Raw genomic sequence first — 16,906 nt, 5'->3', positions numbered from 1 at the left:
ATGAACGCATGGAGGCTCCCGTTTATGATTGGGCATAGTCTCAGGCGGTGAGGGTTGATTACTTTTTAAGGACCCGAGGTAGGGTTCAGGGCTAATAGCTTGGAGTAGTTCGGTATCTTCTACTTCTTAGTAGTGGAAATGACCTTGGTTGAAGATTTGCGCTCAATGTTGTTTCAAATTGAATCAAACCTAATACATCATCGATGCTCGCATCTGATTGTAGCCTGCTTGAGTGATCGGCTCGTACTTGGCCGGTTCATCCTCACTCATGCATGATGGAATGCACTCGATGACCGAATCAGGGTCTGGAGCCATGAAGTACGGAATGGAAAAGCGTTCGCGCGTCATACGATTACTGCCCTCAAAGCGATCGGATATCTGCGGGAGTCTGACCCGGTGATTGGTAGACCGAAGACGATCTGTACGAGTCAGCTTAATCTACAGTTCAAGAGAAATATACCAACCATTACTCCATCGCTGCAAGAGATCTCCAACATTCATGACGATTGCATTCTTGACAGGAGCAGCGGGGACGAAGTTGCCGGGCTGAGAGATGTCTTCCACCTCTAAGCCACCGCAATCATCCTGGAAAAGCATTGTGATTGAGCTCCAGTCGGTGTGTGCAGGGCATCGAGCTACCCGATCTTTTTCAAGATCATCTGCTGAAACCGGTAGATAGTGTAGGAGTCGCAACTGATTGTTCTGGCCTGAGTGCCTTTGGGCCAAATGATTCTCATTGTCCAGGTTCAAGCCAAGGGCAAGAGCGCGGAGAATCTCGATGCCTAACCCGTTACAATCCCAGTAGAACCGATTCATGAAGCTGCGGAAGCCCGCCAATGCCTCTTCGGGGATCCACTGGTTTGGTTGAGCAGTGTTCTCTTCACTTCCAATATCGTAAATTTCCTACAAGAGTCCAACGTCGTTAAGACATAACATTCTAGGACTGCTTCAAGGGACTATGCAGGGTCGATACGGTGAACCATCAGACACACCTTGACATCTGGCACTTCTCTCAGCCTCTGCCGTGTCTCTTCATCGTCCCCAGTGCTGATGGTTTGGGAAACTTTCTCCAATCCCGGCCAGGAATATCCTCGATGCACTGCCCACCCCTCAGGATGAGGTGCTTGCATCTTAATGTCCTTCGGGAGCTCGAACAAGCGTCTCATCCAGTCAAAGGTCGAGTCGAGGACATGCTCAGGTAGAGAGTGATTGATGATGTAGACGAAGCCGACTCGCTGACATGCTTCCACAAGCTCTTGTGCAACCCGTCGGCGGGCGGCTTCATCTTCAGTGTTGAACCATGCTTTGAAATCCACGATGGGGATTGTCATGGGAGTAGGTTCGCTGATTGAAGACATGCTGGTCCAAGCTAGGGGGGGTTTTTTTTCTGCCAGTTAGCAGCGTGGGTGTCTTTATCAATGTGTCAGTTTGAGCATGAGTGGCAGGGAGTAAAGTGCGCAGATTATTGGAGCTGGAAGGTAAGGCTCCTTCGTGTTCATCTCACATATGAATCAGCAAGCCCCTCCCCAGTCACATGCCTGACCATCTTTCTCGATTTGTATGATCGCAACCCTCGAATTGACACGCTGGATTGGGAATACAAGCGAGCAAATAAGTTTCGTGTGATTGAATTTAGCAGGCAGGGTACAGCAACCAATTCTTGTGTATCGCTTCGAGTGGTTTATGGTGTGGGGGAGGTTGGAGGTACGTAGGTATGGGATGGAATGACATCACCAGGACCCTGCCTATCAATTGATCGTTGGTAATGGAGCAGAAGACATTATCCACATCATCCATTAGCCAAGGGAGCGAAGGGGCCGCCGGCGGACACCCGGGGCGTTTCCTGACCACACCGTCCCGTACCTAGAGTAGGATGGTTCACTTGGCCAAAAATAGGAGAACAAGCGGGCTCCATTATTCTTATTCCAACATGGGCGGCAGGCAGGAGGAGGCCCGGGATTAGAAACCACCGCGGGCGCCGGTCCGTTGCTGTGGCAGGGGAACTCTAGTCTCTAGTGGAGACGCCGCTGCCTGAACGGCCGGAAGATGCAGCGCCAGCTTTCCATCACCCACCCTGATCCGCTGCAGACTTGATTGCTCCAATTCATAGGCTAGAAGGTGAAGGGTTTACTTTCAGTCAGTCACCTTGTGAGTCTTCCTTTTGCAGCCTGGTTGAGTTCATAATTTGCTATGAACCCCATTTCAGCGATAGCTAACCTCTCCCTTATCTATAGATTGTCTCGGCCGCTTCGAGAAGTTTGTTGATCGCTCTGCAACTATCGCATCGGATCAAAGTCGAAGGTACCTACACTGATCGCGAAACGGCAGCCATTGTGAGCACCAATTCACAGTCCTAAATCCACGCTACACATCCATTCTCGATACGATTTGGCGGGCGCACAACAGCCCTAGCCCTTCAAGAATGAAGCTTTTCGGGTGGATCTCGGTCGCATTCCTCGCCTCGACGGCTTTATCGATAGAGACAGCAGCACCTTCGATCGAGACACTGCCATTCTCGCAGCCCCAAGTTGCAGAGTCTAGACGCAGAGCATTCGAGGTGCTGCAGATTCTCAGAAAGCGAGACGGCAACTGTCCCTCCGGTTATGACACTTGTTCCAAGCTGGGCCACTCCGATATCTGCTGCAAGGACAATACCATCTGTACTCGCGACGATGCCAACAATATCGCCTGCTGCCCGACCGGAGCTAGCTGCACGGGGACGCTTTCTGCCACTGGCACCGGAAGAGTCGTGGTCGGAGGTTCTACTAGTAGCTTCCGATTCCCTCAGACAGCAAGCGCTACGCAAACCACTGCCGGGCCGACCAGTGTCACTCTCACAGGCTCAACTCTCGCCGCCGCCTACCCATTCGTCGTCATCCCGACCTCGTTCGCCAATGCCCAGGTCTGCACATCCTACTACTCCTTATGTCAGAGCGAGTACACTGGCTGTCTGTCACAGCTCGGGGGCGGGTATGCAGTGACGGTTGCCGTAGACGGCGGTTCGGGGACAACCCGGGCAGGCGTCTCAGCAGCTATGTCGACATGCTCTAGTCTCAGTCTGGAGGCTTGCCATGGCCTGGAAATCGGATACTGCGCGGCCTACACTACCGGCGTTTACGAGAACCGAGCGACAGGACCCAGACGCACTTCCAGCCTCGAGGACCTTCTCTTCGGTATGTTTATCGGAGTGGCTGGAATGTTCATGTGAAGTTGTCGTCCTACAGGGTACCGGGCTTCATGTCGATAACGTACGGAATTTGGATATATATGCTTGCTGGCAATTTATGACTGAATTGGTTGGGATGCGAATGGGATGACAATTGATGACCAGTTTCGAAACTCTTGGCAGGCTTCGAGCTTTTGACGCTTATATATGGGATCTGGTTTATGAAATGATGTGACGATGATGTGCTATGTTCGGAAGTTTTAAGGCTAACATGACTGTGATGTATTCGCGGAGAATCTTGTACATAAGAATGACAATGAGATAGCATCAATGCACACACAAGATGAAGTGTTATATTGTCTCATAAAATAAAGTATAGCCCGAGCACGATTCTAGTTCGGACCAGGTCTCTGAAGTGGGAATACGACAACGAGATCCATACTGGTCTGATGTGCGCATACGGGGGTGGGTGCCACACACCGCTTCACCAACGCATTGTTATAAATAGGGCTTTCTAGACCGGTGACGAGCGGAACATACTAACAAACTGGGTCCGTGGTATAGATTGGAGGTCACAGATCATAGGTCAGATCCAAGGTAGCTTACTGCATCACTCATACGCCAAAAGAATCACTGCCCAAGTAAGGAATTAAATTGGTCCTCGGACGACACGTAGGAGGTGCTGGTGCAGTGGTCTCCATGCCTGAATACCTGATTTGTGACGGATGTGTGGTCAGAGAGTCAGACATGCAGTCAGTACCTGACAGAACTTCCACCCGGGCATCAAATCAGGGAAGACCATGGCCAGACCGACTCTCAGTCTCGTCACGGAGAAATCCTCTAGAGGGGTGGAGCCCAAACATTGTTTCGCAGGCTAAATTCCTTAATTTGCGTATATTTTTGCCCAGCATGAGGGTGACTGGTGCAAAAGGATGATGACGCTGTCAGGAACCTCCAGCAAAGAGGGGGAGAAATTCAAGAAAGCAAGCGGCGGGTGAATGATAGACTGAGTAGACGGGAGGGGCAGTGGGAACTGGAGCAATTGACCAGTGCACTCCGGAGGGGCAACAAGTGCACTGAGTGGGGGTATCCCAGCCTCCCGAATTTCCATTTTTAAATCTGATGAAGCGTAAGTGGTAAGTTGACAATCATGACTCCTTCCAGCTCCTTCATTGCGGGTTGGCAGTGATTGGCGGTTGCTGTCGCATAAATTGCGGTGGTTGGGGAGACGACGGCACGGAGGCTGGGATCAAAAGACAGGAAGGGAGACGTCGGAAACTCGACTGCATGAACAGCTCTTCCTCGGTCTAGTTCAGTTTACTCTCTCTCTCTCTCCCCCCCCCGCCTTCTCTTTCTCTCTGACTCTTTGCTCATTCTTGCTTGCGCGGAGAGATTTTTCTCGTTTTCTCATATCCACACTATTGACAGTTGCATTCCAGTCCATTGCTTGGCTTTGTTTACTGTATGCTTTTGTCCGTTGTATGAAGCTCGTTTACCATACTACGGGGCCGTTGACACGGGTGTTGTGATAAGCCTGAATCCTGGACATCGCTGAGAGCGATCGGAATTCAGAAAACATTCCAGAGCCCCAGTATACGCCCCCCTCGTGGCTGTCATCGCTAATCAGACGTTCTCTCTTCGCCATGCATATGTCCCGCATACTGCAGTCGGCCATATCTATATTCCCTTTACTAAACCTTCAGGCCGTGACGGCGATCTCACCGGACACTGCGCCTGCAACTGCGACGGCGACGGCGACGGCGACTACAGCCCCAACCGCAATTGCGACGACCTTGGAGTACGAAGAGCACGATTATGCGAATGGCACAGTCCTAGAGAAACGCTGCGCAAATCCCTGCGGCTACTATAGCCAGCTCTGCTGCAGCTCCAGCGAGTCATGTAGTACCAACAGCAATGGCCAAGCCGAGTGCGTAAGTGCTGGCAGCGGCGGCAGCTGGGAGTACTTCACCACAACCTATGTCCGAACCGAGACGGAGACTGCTACGTTCACATCCACATGGAGCAGCTATATCTCGGCGACTTCTTCCGGCTCCAGCTGCGATGCCAGCGTCGGGGAGACCATCTGCGGTAGTGACTGCTGCGGCCCTGCGTACGTCTGCTACAGCAACCAGTGTATCTTGGGAAGTACATCCATCTGGGCCACGGAGACTGCCACGCCGGCCGTCCGAGGCACGACTTTATCGACAGCCACACACACGGCCTCGATAACAACCACCCAGGGTTTCATTGCTCCCGTCAACACGGCCGGCTCAACGGTGATCGGAATGAAGGCTTCAAGTGGTGGATTGAGTGGTGGTGCGATTGCAGGCATCGTCATCGGAACAATTGCCGGCGTCATCCTGCTGCTGCTACTATGCGCTTGCCTGTGCTGCCGTGGTATTCTGGACTCGCTCTTTGCATGTCTGGGCTGCGGTCGTCGAAAGAGAAAGGAGACGACCTACGTCGAAGAGCGTTACCATCGTCATTCGCATGCGCATGGCGCCGCTCGGCCCGAAGGACGGACCTGGTTCGGAAGCCGGCCAGCAGCGGCAGCAGCATCGACTGCAGGGGAGAAGAAGAAGTCTTCCTGGAATGGTTTGGCTACCATTGGAATCATACTGGGTGCGCTTGCACTGTGCCTGGGCTTGAAGAGAAGCAGAGACCACCGCGACGACGATGAGAAGACGGATTACACATACCCAAGTAGTTATTACTACTACTCCGACTATTATACCAACGACGGTAAGCGCTGCGCATTCTTGCGAGATTGATGTCATTCGGAATGCTGACCCCATACTTTTTAGGCAGCGAAATCACTGATGACCGGCGCACAAGAGAGACAAGACGCTCCAGACGATCTCGTACGCGCTCACGAAGATGATGAATTGACGGAACGAACTCGACGAACTTTGAACATGATTTCCTGGTCACAATGGACCCCTTTCTTTTCTCTTTCTTGCTTATTCTCACAAGCTGTTTGCATGAATCGGCGCTCTATCAGGTTCCCGGCGTGTGTATTATGACGTTTTCTTCAGTTTTCTGGCTGAAGGACTTTCTATGTATGATGATGCCTTATGTTGTCATGTTGTTATGCAAACCCCTGCGATGTGCTAATGTTTCGGATGATTGCGATGTTTCTTTTCCCAATCGATGGAAGACCTGGCAAGGCAAATGTAAATATGAAATCAATGAAAGATATGATATGAGATAATCTAATCAGACATTGCTTTGAAGACAATGAAAAAAAGGTGAGCAAGCAGTAGACCGGAACTATGCTGTTTTGTTATCTTGCATTTTGCCGGCATGTACCGGTGTACAGTATAGTACTATTCCCTCTGAGGCCGGCAAATAAGATGGCCACACGCGCAAGCTGCATCGAGCCTGAGAGCCTGAGAGTACTATTGCTTGAGTTCCGAGTTGGCGACAAAGATAATCATGCACCTGCCAGATCAACTCGTGCGCATTTCTCACGGTGTAACCTGCAAGGCGCCTATCAACGGTCCGAGGACGGGCTGGGAGGAAAATGACATGGGGTCGACTCAAGTACTCCGTACTCCGGTCTGAAAAAGAAAGAAAAAAGCAAAGCATGTATCACATTGCTTGAAGGAGGGCGATCATTGACTTGTCTCAGATCTTAGGACTCGGGGAGTTGTTCCAAGAAAAGGGTCCAGGCGAAACTCCGAGGGTCGGCTTCTTCCTCCAACTAATTCACTACTGTGCTGTACTGAGTTACTCCTCTCTCAGTACTCCGTGGTAGTAGTAAGCACGGCACAAACTGCCCGGGCGGAACCAGTGCCTCCCCGCCTCCCGTAGTCTCAAGTTCAAGTCCCAACTGGAAGTCCATTCCAATTCATTCATTCATCAATTCCACCCTCCGTCCTCCTCACCACCACCTCGACATTCAAATCAACTTCGCCCCCTCCCAAACACCACAACCTCCACCCCCCCACGATAACATACACACCCAGTGTACATAGCCTATATCCATGAGTACAATCTCGAGCTTGGCTTCTTGACACACTCTGAACACTTCCCTCGACATTCCCTGTCTTAGTCCGGTTTTTATCCGCCCAGGGCTGTTCCAAGGTCTTCCCTCCTGAGGATTACGAGTCCCCGTTGTGCTCCGAGTCTTCGCCAACCCCGTCATGCTTCAAACGCAGACCCAGCACGTTTTTTCTCATCAGCATCAGTACCCGCAGGCTGATCCCTCGTGGCTGCAACATCAGCAGCAGCACCACCAAGCCCACCCGCACCAGGCTCAGCAACAGCAGCATTCTTTGGCCGCCCAACAGCATGCCCAAGTTCAGGCGGCCGCTGCCGCTGCCGCCGCCGCTCAACAACAACACTACACCCGGATCGCTATGGCAGGAAATGCCGGTGCTGGTAACCCTTCCCAGGGAGCCGGTGCTGGAGGGTTAGGTGGGGATGGTGCTTTGTCGGGTGCGGTGTCGGTAATGGATGGCGGGATCAGCGACGAGAACCGCAAGGTCTTCATCTGGGTCGCAGAACTCCTGGATCCGAATCGCAGAGAGGCGGCTCTCATGGAGCTCAGCAAGAAGAGAGAGCAGGTTCCGGAGCTCGCGCTGGTGATTTGGCATTCTTTCGGTATGGTCTCGATGCTGGCCTGCTTCACCAATCTGGGTGGCAACTAACATGGTCCGGACCTCTAGGAGTCATGACTGCACTACTTCAAGAGATCATCTCTGTATACCCGCTGTTGAATCCTTCTCAGCTCACTGCCGCGGCCTCGAATCGAGTTTGCAATGCGCTGGCTCTGCTTCAGTGTGTCGCTTCCCACAACGAAACCCGTACTCTATTTCTGAACGGTACGTGGCCCTCTGAAAGTCTCACAGCCATGAAGCACTTCTGACATTTTATCGCTCTTGCTCACATAGCGCACATTCCTCTTTTTCTATACCCCTTCCTCAACACGACGTCCAAGTCGCGCCCTTTCGAATACCTTCGCCTCACCTCGCTCGGAGTGATCGGAGCCCTGGTCAAGAATGACTCCTCTGATGTTATCAACTTCCTTCTCACCACCGAAATCATCCCCCTCTGCCTTCGCATCATGGAGACGGGCTCCGAGCTGAGCAAGACGGTCGCGATTTTCATTGTGCAAAAAATTCTCCTCGACGATATCGGCCTGGCGTACATCTGCGCGACCTACGAAAGATTCTATGCCGTGGGTACCGTCTTAAGTAATATGGTTACTCAACTAGTGGAGCAACAGACTGTTCGGCTTCTCAAACATGTCGTACGTTGTTTCCTTCGGTAAGCCTACTTTCTCCGTCATACCCCGCCCCGTATAAATCACACGTGCTAACGGTTGAACAGGTTGAGCGACAACAGCAGAGCGCGGGAAGCTCTGCGACAGTGTCTTCCCGAACCGCTGCGAGATGCGACCTTCTCCTCCGTCCTCCGTGATGACGCTGCCACCAAGCGTTGCCTGGCGCAGCTCCTCATCAACCTCTCGGATAATGTCTCCGACGGCGCACCGGGTGTTGCCATGTAAAAAGTCTCAAAAGCATCTTTTTCTCTTTTGATTTATTACTTGGTATATTTGACCACCTTACGACATGCATGGGACCGGCTCTAGGCGAAACATGGATTACAAGGCGCAAAGTTCGTGGTATGGCAATGCATTGACGAGATGAAAATATAAGATCGAGATAAAAAAACCCCCACCGGAAGAGGATGGAGATGAAGGCGATCAAGAGGGAAGGGAAAAAATCTAGGTAGGGGACCACCGCTTGCGCTTGGGGTTTCTGTGTCCATTGTTATCAAAGGGTTTGCTGTTTTCTATTCGCATTGCCTGGGCTTATCTGTTCTGGGCCTACTGTGATTTTGTTATAACTTCATTCTTCCCCCCTGTTTCTCTTTTACATTGCCCCCAGTGTTGAACACTTCTTTTCCATTTCGGTCACAATGGTTTGGCTGTGCGGTGGCGTGGATACGGATGGCGCTATTTGTCTTTGTGCATTTTGCTTCTCCTCTATGATCCCCTTTCCACATCCTCCATCTGAGTGAGATAGACCCTCTTTGAGCGAGATACCAAGATTTAGTTGTTGTTTTTATTCCTCTTTCTTTTACTTTCTGTTGTATTAAGCTGGTTCTGCTTCTGTCTGCTGTGTGAAAACTTCCATCTGGCTATAATGTGTGCAATTGTTGTTGATGGGCTTCATCTTTTTTTTCTTTACTTTTCTCTTATTTTTTCTTTACCATCGCATGCATACTGCCTCTTTATTCTTAGTTAATATCAAAATCTACTATTTACAGAAGCGCAGCCTGCAGCCTTGAACAGAGGGGTGAATCAATATTGGAATGAAGGGCTTATCGATGCGCCACTATCAAACGAACCAAACCAAACCAAACCAAACCACGTCACCTGACCGGTGGTCTCGACGCGCCGCAGTGAGACGGACGGGCCTGTGAGCTCATTCATCTCTTCAGCCAGCCCAGCCCCGAACGAACACACGCCCGCCCGCCCTGGCGAACGATTTCCTGTGTCTACTCAGTAACTACTAAACTACCCACCATCCCGTCGATCACGCCCTTGCCCTCCCCTCCGCTTGTTACATTGAGCCACCTTCTGTGCAATTTACTCTCGTGATCTCCCACGTATCATATCATATCATTACTTACGTTCCAACCGATCACAAAATCTCCCCCCTCTCACTGCAGAAGCGGATTCGCCGCTCCCGTCGGAACCTTGTCTTGCGCTGCGGCGCCTTTGATGGTCTTGATCCGCCGTCATGGTATCGCGAAAGCGCGCCCGCTCCGAGGCGGATGCTGCTCCGGAGCAGCCACCTGAGGAACAGGGCCTCCTTCAGAAGCTGCGGAACTGCTGGGAATTTGCGAATCTCATGCAGTACATCGCCATTTTTGGGAAACCTATGAAGATTGATGAGGATTTTGGAATTGAGGTATGGGTGCATCATCCGTGCGGCTGAGGTTTCCTTCATTTATTATTTTTTTTTCTTTGGCCCGGGCTGCTCTCGTTGCTATTCTCTAATCCTCCGGTCGCGCTTTCTTCGCAATCAACTGACATTTTGCGCTTCGCGTTTGCTTTCTAGGACCTAGAAAATGAGTGTATGAAGCCGGAGTCGTCAGAAAAACTCCTGGAGATCGGACTTTGTCTCCTCAAATGGGTGTCGTCGCATCGTGGCCTCACGTACGTCACAGTCTTGGACCCAACTTACCTGTGTGTTACTGCTGACGCCATGTCCTTGTTGCTCTTAGGTTCGACAACTTCGATGAGTATACGCGACGCCAGTACAACGCGAAGGCCCCCCATATCACGAACCCCTTTGGATATGACGAGGTTCCCAATAGGTTCTTGGAGTTTGATGTGTTCTTGAAGCTTCGCGTTCTCCACCAGCTGTCCATTTGGACTTTCTGGAACCCCGACCGCATCCGTGACAAGATGCCGGAACAGCGCGAGTTGGATCAGACACAATGGGTAGGTGCCTCCCTGCGGAGAGATTTCGTGATGCTCAAGTCGCTCACCTTTTGGATTCCGTTCCTAGCGCATTGAAGAGATAGGCTACGATCGCGATGGACGATACTATTACATCCTGGACGACAACAGACTCTATCGTCGGACCGATCCCCCGATCCCAGCACCCAAGCCGGTCAAGAGCAAGTCTAGGAGAAAGAGCGCCCGGGCGGTCAGAGCGTCCAAACGGAGAAAGGTGACTGGGGCTGACCCTGTGGAAGAGTCCGAAGAGGAGAATGATGGTGCCGCGGACGGGGAAGTTTCCAAGGATCCCTTCGCAGATATGCAGTGGGAATGCATTGCTATCACCCTCTCGGACTACCGGCAATTCCTGGAGACGATCCAAAAGACCAGGGATCCCGATGAGAAGATTCTCCGTGATCGGATTGTGGAGCAGGTCCTTCCCATCATCGAAAAGGAAGAAGAGTCCCATCAGCGACAAAAGGTCAAGCGTGAGAAGGAACTTGCCAACATGCAGCTGCTTGCGGGCGCCAAGCGGTCCAGTCGACTTGCCGGAAAGGCGGAGAAAGAGAGACAAGAGCGCGAGGCTATTGAGGCATCGCGTAAACGGGAAACTGAATTAGCCGTGGCTCTCAAGGAGGAAGAAAGACTGAAGAAGCTTGAGGCAGAGAGACGCTCGCGCATCATCACTCGTGAGCAGCGTACCAAGGATCGCGAGCGCAAGCGGATTCTGCACGAAAACGAATTGCAGCGCATTGAGGAAGAGCACAAGAAGGTCGAGCGAGGCGAGAGTCGAGCATCCGAGAGGCATCTCAGGGCTGAGATGGAAAGATACCGGAAGAATCTCGAAGATCTTTCCCAAGAAGATCAGTGGACATTTGATTGCTCGGGCTGCGGTGTCCACGGTCAGAACCTGGTAAGTCTCAAGCGCCGATGATAAGACGCGTCTGCTAATTCAAGGTAGGATGATGGTTCTCATAGCGTCGCATGCGAAAAGTGCAATGTGTGGCAACACAGCAAGTGTCTTGGTATCCCTAAACACGAGGCCGAGCGCGAAGATTTCCATTTTGTCTGCGATGACTGCAAGAGGCGCGATGAGGAGGCGAAGAAGCCCAAGATTCCGCCGTTGAAATTCCGACTCGGTTCCTCAAATTCACCCTCAGGCGCTGCCGACGGCGAGCAGAAGATCAGGGACGCGGAAACATCCCCCCTTCCAGCCACGAAACAAGCTCAGTCTACTGGCCCCATGCCTTCAGTTGAATCTCCTTCAAAACAATTACCATCCCTACCACACATGATCTCTCGGACTTCTGATCAATATCCCTCTTTGCCCCCAGCATCTCCCGAGCGCCGACCCTCGTCTGCGCATGCAGCGCCGTTGAGTTCCCCTCGGGCTCCATTCTCCCCGTCAAAAGGCATGAATGGCTTTACTCCAGCATCCAAGGAACTGCCCCCCAAACTTCCTTCAATGCAGCTGCCGCTTAACGGTCGTGAATCCTTCACTGGCGGCGGTCTCTTTGGACGGCGCCCATCGTCATCTCATTCCGTACACAGCCCAACCCTTCCGTCTCCCATCCAAAACCGTCCCTCTATGTCACCGACCCAGGGAAACCGCGACGTCGGTCCGCTTGCAGGGTTTCCGCCCGGGGCATCTTCGGACCGTGTGGCTCCCTGGACACCGCACGGCCAGCATCAGACTCCACGCCCCAACACGGGCAACAGCAATGTCCCGCTGCCCCCACTCAGCAACGGCCGACCGTCCTTCATCGCCACACCTACCGGCGGTGGTGGCAGCCGGTCGTCGCCGCCGCAGAGCTCGCACGGCGTGCCCTTCTCCGGGATCAGCCCGACCAAGCAGTCGCCCCGGCCCATGACCTCGGGCAGCATCGCCGGCGCGCCCGTCCTTCCGCCGATCCAGAAACTCGAGCCCAGCCCCAAGTTGATGGGCCGAAGCTCGCCCGACGCGCCGATCCCGCCGCCAATTAAGTGCATGACCCCGGAGCAAGAGGAGCGCCGGCAGAGGGAGAATGCCCTGCGACAGCAGGCGGCGCAACTGAACGGCCAGCAATCGATCATGTCGTCGCCTTCCCTCAACCGCATACCGCCGCTGGGACCACCTGCGGTGGCGCCTAAGCCCGGGACAACCTCTACACCGTCTGGTCCGAATTAAAGGGCATTAGAATCGATTTGTTTTTTGTCACATTCGTCGCCTGATACGTGTTTGCATTGGACAAAAGCGGATTGGCTCTAAAGCGGATCTTTGATTGTGACTACTATAAGATTCCTTGACCGCTTGAAAAGACCTGGCATGTTCCATTTATCCGGCAGGGGTTGTTGTCGTCTGAAGCAGCAGGGAGGGGGGGGCGGGCGGTGCTTCATAGGTATGAGCTGACGTAGACTCGTCTTATTGTTTGCCTGCTGGACTGCTTCCCAGCTAAACCCCTGTCGGTGAATGCAGCCGGACGTGTCGTTTCATACCTACTACGCACATCTATCTAACTGTCTCCCCAATCTTCTCACTCGTCAGAGTCTTGTGCTCTGGCCTACCTACCTTGTCTTAACACACAACTTCTTTTTTCCACATCTCATTTTGCTTCGACTGGAATTGCTTGGGTTGGGGCACCGGATACAGTTTCTACTTTCCTTTTTGTTTCCCCTTGTGCTCCGAATATCTTCTTCTGGTTTAGAGAGAGGTCAGGGCGTTGCAGGCATTCGGAACAACCAAATACAAACCATAGATAAGGAAAGGGGTGAGGGAGCATATACTGAATTTTCTTTTCGGAATCATCATACGCCACGCTTGAAGTTCGCTAGCTAGTTCAGTTCACACAGGGCCTACCTACATTTCAATCAAGAGTATTTCTGTTCCAAGTTGAATTAGATACCTACCAGAAAAGGAAACAAGCTCAGTCGAGTCGGGAACCTTAATGGTCGATTTTAGGGGATCGGAATCACGGCTTCTCCCGCTCGATTAGGCCTGAAGCTTGATAGGATCGGTCCCGCTGAAGCTTTTCTCAGATCGGACCATAGACATTTAACCCATCTAGCGATCGAGAAGAGGGTAACTTTCCGCCGCCATCTTGTGTTCTCCCCGAACTGTGTACCGCGTCTACAAGATTTGCGCTTGTGGTATATGGCAGACGAATAGGTCTAGCCTGGTTCATGCCAGGACTTTCGATAGTCGCTTTTCTTCGTTCCCTGCCGACAGCTTGCTCGAATGCGAATAGTCCAGATAACTAACCAAGAACGGAGCAATGACACACCTGTTTCTGCATATACCTTTTTCCTCTGCCTCGACACGAGTTGCCATACAAAGTACAGAAGTGCGGACCATCTCACCTCCCCGTAGGATGAGACCTGTTGAGACTGCTGCACAGCGGATTAATCAGCCGCAGGAGCAATAAACAGCCCAGGGTGAAGTGAAACGACTTCCAGGATCTGCACCTAACTATTTGTTTCTTCTTCTGCGCGACAGTCACCTAGCTATAGGTGGACTATTTAGCACGGTGAATAACCCCTGTCAAGCGTCAGCACCTTTTGGTCGCAGTCACCTGTCAAATATTCTGCACTAATGAAGTCGGGTCCTGCATCAGGCAGGCCTAACATTCTGCACGTCCGTAACTGCAGGTGGCGGCAGCTAGATTAGCTTCCCAGGGGAAGGGGAAAGGGCGACAGTGATGTAACGGTGGAGAGGGTGGGTGGAAAGCACTGCCGACTGGCAGGACAGGGGAGCGCAGAGCAGGATCAGGGTGGGTGGGTGGGTGGATGGAAGAAAGGACGTTGACGACGACGGGCACGATGGCACGTCCCCTTGCCTTGCGCTTGCCTTGCCTAGGACGGTCTTGTTCGTGCCTCCAGCTGTCTGGATGTGCTCTCCATCGAAGCCCTGTTCCCCGTCTGGATTTGGTCTGCCAGGATCTCCGTCCATCCGCCATCCGGCCGCGTGTCTGTTGTCCCATCCGCCCGACGGCCCCTACGGCGCTGGCCGTGCCGACCATCCCTCCTGACCATACCATCTTGCCAATCTGACTGGTCGGCTTCTAGCGAGCTGGCAACAATTGCAGTGGAGGGGTGGGGGGCGAAAGAGTAAGGTAGACGAAAGGTAGACGAATCATGTGCTTGTGATGCTTGTGCAGAATGAACAATAGTCCTGTTGACTGGGCCCACCTAGAACTCCGGAGCAAACAGGTTAGTCCTCTGTTCTTCCTATCTCTGCATGGATTTTGATGATTGGACCTTTCCCTGCTCCTTGAGGGTCCAGGATCTCCTGCTGCAGATTGGCAAGCAAAGGCCAGCAAATGAGAGAGGGGATGAGAGGGGGGGAAAGAGGAGAAAAAGAAACCAGCGACGGACAAACTCATTATGTGAGATGCTGCAGAAGTCCTGCAGAAAAGACACTAGAATAGTTGCCTTCTCTCCCTCCCTCCCTCTCTCCCTCCCTCCCTCCCTCTCTCTCTCTCTCTCTCTCTCTCTCCACTTTGCTGTGACCCACTTGCTCTGTTCTTGTTTTGTAGTGGTTGCTCTCTTCTCTAGAGCTGGATGTGTATGTGCATACACTGGAGTAGATGGAGAGGGTTGTATGGCGTGATTGGGAGGAGGTCGGTATGATGCACCTGAGATTAGGCATGTAGTAGTACTGATCATTTTCAATGAGGGGGAAGGTGAGCGAAACGGAAGGAGCTACTACATACAGCTGATCAGTCGATGGATACCTCAGTCGGAAGGAAGGAAGGAGGGAGGGAAGGAGGGAAGGCAGGGTCCTCTCGGCAAACCCATCCGACAAACTCTGCGAAAAACAATCTCATTCATTATTGCCGATCGGTAAGGGTAAGGGAGGGGAGGGGAAAGATCGTGCTATGTCGTATGCTCTTCGCTTAGGCACATACAGTATTAACTACATGCCTGACAATAGTTAACGTCCTCCCACGCACTGATTTCTAATCCTGGGATGTGTGGGGGGGTGCGCCTCGGGTGGGGGAAGAGATAAGCTAGGACTTATATCAATGATATACTCACGCATATTCGATCAAGGCCGAGGTCATATTCTATGTACAGTAGATATACAGGACAGTATTCTAGCTACGTCCCCTCTAAGTATACGATGGTGCAGTAGTATAGTACATATGTACAATCCACAGCGAGACCTGCAATGATGCATCCAAAGGGTGTCCTATATGTTCCTATATGTACTACAGTGCACCTCTCGAAAAAACGAATCTACTTGCAGCCAACGTACTCCGTAGCTAGAACCCCCTTTTTTGAGGTTACCAGGTCAATCGATACATAGACAATATGCACAGTATCTTTTTTCTCACCTCCTCCTGCATGCAGCAGTAACCGCCAACACAGCGCATCTCATCGACAGCAAGTATACTCAAATATTAGGTAGGTGGAGAGTATGACTTCATGCAGCGATCTCCGACTCGGAAATGTACTGCCTAATAAAGCCGGCGAGCATCTGATTGGCGGCAAAATCCGGCCTGGGCATCAAACGGGTATAGACTCTTCTCGGCTAACGCTCCAGCTGTTTAGTTGCTGTGGTTGCATTTTGCTTTTTCTTGGGGCTGATCGGTTTAGGAAGGAGTCTTATGTCCGGCGAATCTGAAGTATGAATAACGGTGTGCTGTACATGTCGGAAAGGAAGGAGAATGTCAGAGCCACGGGGAGGGGGGAAGGGATGAATCATTGATGGGGTATAGTCCGGTATAGAGTTAACTTTTATGTGCATACCTATGCCTACAGATCTACCGGTAACTTATACTATACTCTCTGAAACTGTTTGGGCGTACAAGGTGATTGTTATCGTGTTATAGAATTTTCTCGCACCTGGAATACAATGGGAAGGAAGGGGGAGGCATGACTTCGTGCTACTAGTGAGAAAGAAAGTCAGAGCTAGTAGCTTGGGTGATTGAGTTCGGGATTTGAAGCTTTTCTGCTGCTGCTGCTCTCCGCAGCTTTGAGAACAAAGCCCCCTACCAAGGTAGCTAACTAGTATTAACATACGTAGTAGCTTCAGTCGCTCCAGAAGTGAGTTTCTCTTTTTCATTGCTCTCTCTTCTTTTTAGAAAAAAAAATCTGCTGGTCATCCAAGAATGGTACGATGGACGGGGGACAGTGATGACCTCAGCCGTCATATTCGGGAACTCGGGTCACTACCGCCCCTACCAAAAAGCGAAAAAAAAAAAAGGAAAAGGAAAAGAAAGAGGAATGCCTCGTAAAACTTACTTACTTTTTCTTCCCTCTCAAGCGAAATCCCCGGTATGGAGCTCCCTCCAAACCGTGAA

At 51.8% G+C, this 16,906-nt stretch overlaps 6 protein-coding genes across 6 annotated transcripts; 5 read left to right on the top strand and 1 right to left on the bottom strand.

The window, feature by feature from the left end:
• Positions 1–189: 189 nt before the first annotated feature.
• On the bottom strand, positions 190–2,332 carry BO95DRAFT_453653 (isopenicillin N synthase family dioxygenase; the record flags this gene model as incomplete). The annotated part of the gene is made up of 4 exons (XM_025588229.1): positions 190–419; positions 465–903; positions 993–1,344; positions 2,310–2,332. 4 exons carry the CDS (start codon positions 2,330–2,332, stop codon positions 190–192), a joined length of 1,044 nt encoding a protein of 347 aa, XP_025441728.1.
• Positions 2,333–2,422: 90 nt separating this feature from the next.
• BO95DRAFT_432415 (uncharacterized protein) lies at positions 2,423–3,208 on the top strand (the record flags this gene model as incomplete). Its single annotated transcript, XM_025585057.1, has 1 exon — positions 2,423–3,208. The coding sequence occupies one exon, from the start codon at positions 2,423–2,425 to the stop codon at positions 3,206–3,208; it is 786 nt and encodes a 261-aa protein (XP_025441727.1).
• A 1,110-nt stretch (positions 3,209–4,318) lies between these two features.
• On the top strand, positions 4,319–6,380 carry BO95DRAFT_443392 (uncharacterized protein). The gene is made up of 2 exons (XM_025586661.1): positions 4,319–5,908; positions 5,971–6,380. Exons 1-2 carry the CDS (start codon positions 4,810–4,812, stop codon positions 6,045–6,047), a joined length of 1,176 nt encoding a protein of 391 aa, XP_025441726.1. The 5' UTR covers positions 4,319–4,809; the 3' UTR covers positions 6,048–6,380.
• Positions 6,381–7,216: 836 nt separating this feature from the next.
• Positions 7,217–8,846, top strand: BO95DRAFT_149830 (Rcd1-like cell differentiation family protein). The gene is made up of 4 exons (XM_025580633.1): positions 7,217–7,771; positions 7,837–7,992; positions 8,062–8,437; positions 8,501–8,846. Exons 1-4 carry the CDS (start codon positions 7,312–7,314, stop codon positions 8,676–8,678), a joined length of 1,170 nt encoding a protein of 389 aa, XP_025441725.1. The 5' UTR covers positions 7,217–7,311; the 3' UTR covers positions 8,679–8,846.
• Positions 8,847–9,632: 786 nt separating this feature from the next.
• BO95DRAFT_443390 (putative PHD finger domain protein) lies at positions 9,633–12,977 on the top strand. The gene is made up of 5 exons (XM_025586660.1): positions 9,633–10,089; positions 10,240–10,337; positions 10,406–10,625; positions 10,693–11,538; positions 11,587–12,977. The coding sequence occupies exons 1-5, from the start codon at positions 9,919–9,921 to the stop codon at positions 12,790–12,792; spliced, it is 2,541 nt and encodes an 846-aa protein (XP_025441724.1). The 5' UTR covers positions 9,633–9,918; the 3' UTR covers positions 12,793–12,977.
• Positions 12,978–14,375: 1,398 nt separating this feature from the next.
• BO95DRAFT_443388 (uncharacterized protein) lies at positions 14,376–15,033 on the top strand. Its single transcript, XM_025586658.1, has one exon. The coding sequence runs from the start codon at positions 14,421–14,423 to the stop codon at positions 14,649–14,651; it is 231 nt and encodes a 76-aa protein (XP_025441723.1). The 5' UTR covers positions 14,376–14,420; the 3' UTR covers positions 14,652–15,033.
• Positions 15,034–16,906: the final 1,873 nt, after the last annotated feature.

Source organism: Aspergillus brunneoviolaceus, assembly GCF_003184695.1.
Source record: "Aspergillus brunneoviolaceus CBS 621.78 unplaced genomic scaffold BO95scaffold_38, whole genome shotgun sequence".
Taxonomy (NCBI): Eukaryota; Fungi; Ascomycota; class Eurotiomycetes; order Eurotiales; family Aspergillaceae; genus Aspergillus; species Aspergillus brunneoviolaceus.
The sequence above is the reverse complement of the archived record's forward strand: the minus strand, read 5'-3'. Positions and strand labels throughout refer to the sequence as shown.

Bases quoted from the DNA above. Each gene is read 5' to 3' on its own strand.
- BO95DRAFT_443392 (XM_025586661.1), top strand. From the start codon at position 4,810: ATGCATATGTCCCGCATACTGCAGTCGGCCATATCTATATTCCCTTTA. The intron at 5,909-5,970 runs GTAAGCGCTGCG...CATACTTTTTAG, and splicing joins CGACTATTATACCAACGACG to GCAGCGAAATCACTGATGAC.
- BO95DRAFT_149830 (XM_025580633.1), top strand. From the start codon at position 7,312: ATGCTTCAAACGCAGACCCAGCACGTTTTTTCTCATCAGCATCAGTAC. The intron at 7,772-7,836 runs GTATGGTCTCGA...CCGGACCTCTAG, and splicing joins GGTGATTTGGCATTCTTTCG to GAGTCATGACTGCACTACTT. The intron at 7,993-8,061 runs GTACGTGGCCCT...TTGCTCACATAG, and splicing joins CCGTACTCTATTTCTGAACG to CGCACATTCCTCTTTTTCTA.
- BO95DRAFT_443390 (XM_025586660.1), top strand. From the start codon at position 9,919: ATGGTATCGCGAAAGCGCGCCCGCTCCGAGGCGGATGCTGCTCCGGAG. The intron at 10,090-10,239 runs GTATGGGTGCAT...TTTGCTTTCTAG, and splicing joins ATGAGGATTTTGGAATTGAG to GACCTAGAAAATGAGTGTAT. The intron at 10,626-10,692 runs GTAGGTGCCTCC...TTCCGTTCCTAG, and splicing joins AGTTGGATCAGACACAATGG to CGCATTGAAGAGATAGGCTA.
- BO95DRAFT_443388 (XM_025586658.1), top strand. From the start codon at position 14,421: ATGGCACGTCCCCTTGCCTTGCGCTTGCCTTGCCTAGGACGGTCTTGT.